At 31.2% G+C, this 3767-nt stretch overlaps 1 protein-coding gene across 1 annotated transcript; it reads right to left on the reverse strand.

Moving 5' to 3' along the window:
- Positions 1-719: 719 nt before the first annotated feature.
- On the reverse strand, positions 720-1963 carry LOC132609322 (late embryogenesis abundant protein 6-like). The gene is made up of 2 exons (XM_060323268.1): positions 1804-1963; positions 720-1207 (listed from the first exon to the last, which is right to left on the reverse strand). The coding sequence occupies exons 1-2, from the start codon at positions 1888-1890 to the stop codon at positions 911-913; spliced, it is 384 nt and encodes a 127-aa protein (XP_060179251.1). The 5' UTR covers positions 1891-1963; the 3' UTR covers positions 720-910.
- Positions 1964-3767: the final 1804 nt, after the last annotated feature.

Genomic DNA, 3767 nt, shown 5'->3' on the forward strand with positions numbered 1-3767 from the left:
AAAGACCTCATTCACAGAGTTTCCAAATTTTGATTTCCGAATAAGTCTTATTCTCAACACTTATTTCTATTGCACTTCGAGAGTTGCCAAATTTTGATTTAGAGTTTTACTATTAGCTAAACTTCCACGCTATTGTAAAACAATTGCAAAAATAAGCTAAGCAACTCACCCGGCCTTCTCATTTTATTTCTCATGAAAAGCTTGTTTAAGCATTTGTATTTAATGAAAAGATTTTAACAATCACACAATTACATATTATATTATAGCACCTTTAAGGTCACAAATTAAAAAGTTCCATAACCATACAAATAATGTCACATTTTAAACCACAATTTTAGAAGTCCACATTTCCCCCTAATATAATTAATTCAAAGTAGCAGTATATCACAGCGAAGAGTGAGTGTGTCTACTCTCGGAAATAGACCTTTTTGTCATGCAATTGTCTTCTTTCCTCATAGTAGGTCCTTTTTTTTTTGTTTTTGTCTTCATTGATTATGGAAAGCATTTTTTCCTTGTAAAGAATTAGTAAAAGAGAGTGGCGTGAGACAAAACCGGTCGATTTACCCCCTGCGCCCCACAAGTATAGGTGAGGCCTAATTCAAATGAACAACCGATTACCACAATTTTGTATCCTGTCGGGCCGAATTCGATCGAGGCCGCAGTACCGAGTGTTGTTGTGATGAGTTGTTTACTTTTTTAACTCCATCTCAGTATTGATATTGTAAAATTTGTCTTAACATATATTTATCATTTATCTCGAACAACATCTGCCAATAAAAAGTTGTGCATCATCAAAGGTCTTCCTCCATTTCTCCAAAAACAGAAAGAAAAAAAAAAACAACTGAAATTACATAATCAACAAATCAAAGCACACTTATCACTACGGGCTGCTATTAATTCCCTGTATTAATCAGATATGGCCATGAGAAGGAGGGTAACCTCCAAGAGGGTATGCAGGAGCAACAGTACCAGTAGTTGGAACTGTAGTACCCACTGGATTAACATGGTGGCCTTGACCACCAACCGTAGGACCATGATGGTGCGGCCCTACAAGTCCGCCAAGATGAGCTTGCTTCGATTCCAACTTCTCTGCCGCATGGCGTGCTTTGGCTTGATGCAGCTCCATCTTTGCTTCTGCTTCTTTTGCTTTCCTTACCTCTTCTGCTATTGTTTTTTCTTCCCTTGTCCTTGCATATGCTTTCTCCGCCTGTTCATTAAAAAAATGATTATCATCCTTCACGGGTATGCGAGTTTTGAGTCTATGTATTCTGAATTCTAGAAAAGTAGTTAGTTAGAATTCAAAAAAAGGTAGCATAATTATTGAGTTTCGAATAAATCATACATATTCTATAAATTCTTTAATAAAATACTCCCTCCCTCTCAAAATACTTATCTTTCCTTACTAAAAATATCCTCAAAATGGAGTACTTTCAAGACAAATTAATTTCTTTTCCCCGCTTTTATTGTTAGTGAATTGTTCTAAACTACAAACATGAGAAAGTATATCTTATTATTGCGATAAATAAAGGTAAAATAGTCAACATCACCTAATTAATATTTTCTTCTAATTAATATTTTCTTTATAAGAACGTGTAAATGAAAAATAGGACAAGTATTTTGTGCGGAGGGAACATAAAAATTTTAACTAGAAACACTGGATTTTAGTCAACTCCGAGGTAGAACTCTTAAGTCATTAACCCCGATCTGCCTAATTAATTTTTTTTTCATTAACAGGAAGAACACTTAAGTTATACTCTCCTATATGAAGCATAGTCCTAACATTGAAGAGTATTTTGGGAGTACCTTTTCTTCGGCTTTGGCTTTGAGAATGTCAACATGCTCTTTGCCAGCGGCAGCTGCGTTGCTTACTTTCTCCTTTACAGAATGCATCTTTTCTTTCTTCTTTGCCTTACGTTGAATAATACAGTAGACAATATGGAATCAGTTATTGAAGGTTCTACAGATATATATGCTGTATTTGCAGGATAAGTCTAATTTGTAAAGAAGCAACGGATTTTGCCACACGTTCACCATGCAACCCCTGAAGTCCTTGTTTGCTGCCACATGGACCCGTCATTTTAAATTTCTTTTTCTTTTACCTTGTTGGTGAGTCTTGGCCGAATTAAAGTTTAAGAAAGAAATCTTACGTGTTACTTTATTCATTTTAATTTTAGCATCTTATCTTTTTTTTGTCTATTTTAAAAATATCTTTTTTGTCTATTTAGTAATTCTATAATTTAACATTTTATATGAATAATTTAAGACCACAATATTTAAATTAGATTTTGCTATATTACACACAAGTCTAGTTTAAGGCTTGCAGTCTATAAGTTATTTTTTGTTTAAATAGTGCTATTAAAAAATAAAAAGAAAAGGATTTTTGTACGAATACTAGATTTGCTAACTCAATTGATTTTATTGTGTTTAGATATAGAGTTTTCGTCTTAGAAGATTGTTATTCACATAACATATAACCCTATATTAAAAGGGAAATCGTGTCTTACTAAGAGTTTCATTCCCTAGACTCAGATCCACAACTTTTAATTAATACATTTTTATAGTCAAAACTCTTTATTTTGATCAGAATTTGTATCATGTAGGACGGCCTATTAAAAAGAAAAGCATCCTATTTAAAATCTCTCCATTCACAAACTCAAGACTTCCGCCACAATTAAACCATTAATTAAATGAAAAAATTATATTGTATGTTCATTGGGGCAACAATGCTATCAAAATTGATTCATTTTTTTTAATTCTTATAAAAAATAACTCAAACTTTTCTCTCTCTCGCTCTCTCTCTTTCTGCCTTTGTGTATATATATTTGTATATGTTGGTATAAGTGTTTGTATATGTTTGTATATGTCTGTATATTTTGGGCTATTTTTCGCAATGTAAGTTTTGGGCTATTTTTTTGCAATGTACGTAAGTGACCAACTTGTATATTTCTGAAATTTTTCCTAATAATAAAAAAAATGGGTAAATTACGTAATATACATATTAAGGAGAAATATTTACGAAACGTGACGATAGTTTTCTATTTGCAAAACATGACATTACAAACCCTATAACAAACATACTTTTGTTTGAATTTTATTTTTATTTTTTATTTTTTTCGCTCAAAAATTTATGTATGAAAGTTGTATGAAATGTGTATACCTCGCTCAAGGCTTAAAAAGTTCGCTCAAAATTTAGTGTATGAAAAGGTATGAAAACTGTATGAAATGTGTATATCTCGTTCATGGCTCAAAAAATCACTTCAAAATTGTATGTATGAAAACGGTATGAAATGTATATCTTGCTCAAGGCTTAGAATTTCGCTCACATTTTCGTGTATAAAGTTCATGTTAGATTTCTCTCTATTAATACAGCTACAACAACATTGTATACAACTTTGATACAACATTCAAGACTTAAAATAATCGCTTAAATTTTTATGTATGAAATGTGTATATCTTGCTCAAGGCTTAAAAAATTCGCACAAATTTTGTGTATGAAAAATGTATGAAATGTGTATATCTCGATCAGGGATTAAACATTACGCTCAAAATTTTATGTATGAGAATGATATGAAATGTGTATATCTCGCTCAAGACTTAGAATTTCATTCACATTTTGTGTATGAAAAACTATATTAAAAAATTCGCTTATACATACACATTTCATACACAAAAATTTGAGGTAAGTTTTTAAGCCTTTGAGCAAAAAAATTTAAAACAATATAAAATTGTTTTTTTTTAAAGTTTAAAAAAATATTTTTTAAAAATAA

The sequence above is a fragment of the Lycium barbarum genome, chromosome 1 (assembly GCF_019175385.1).
Source record: "Lycium barbarum isolate Lr01 chromosome 1, ASM1917538v2, whole genome shotgun sequence".
Classification (NCBI taxonomy): domain Eukaryota; kingdom Viridiplantae; phylum Streptophyta; class Magnoliopsida; order Solanales; family Solanaceae; genus Lycium; species Lycium barbarum.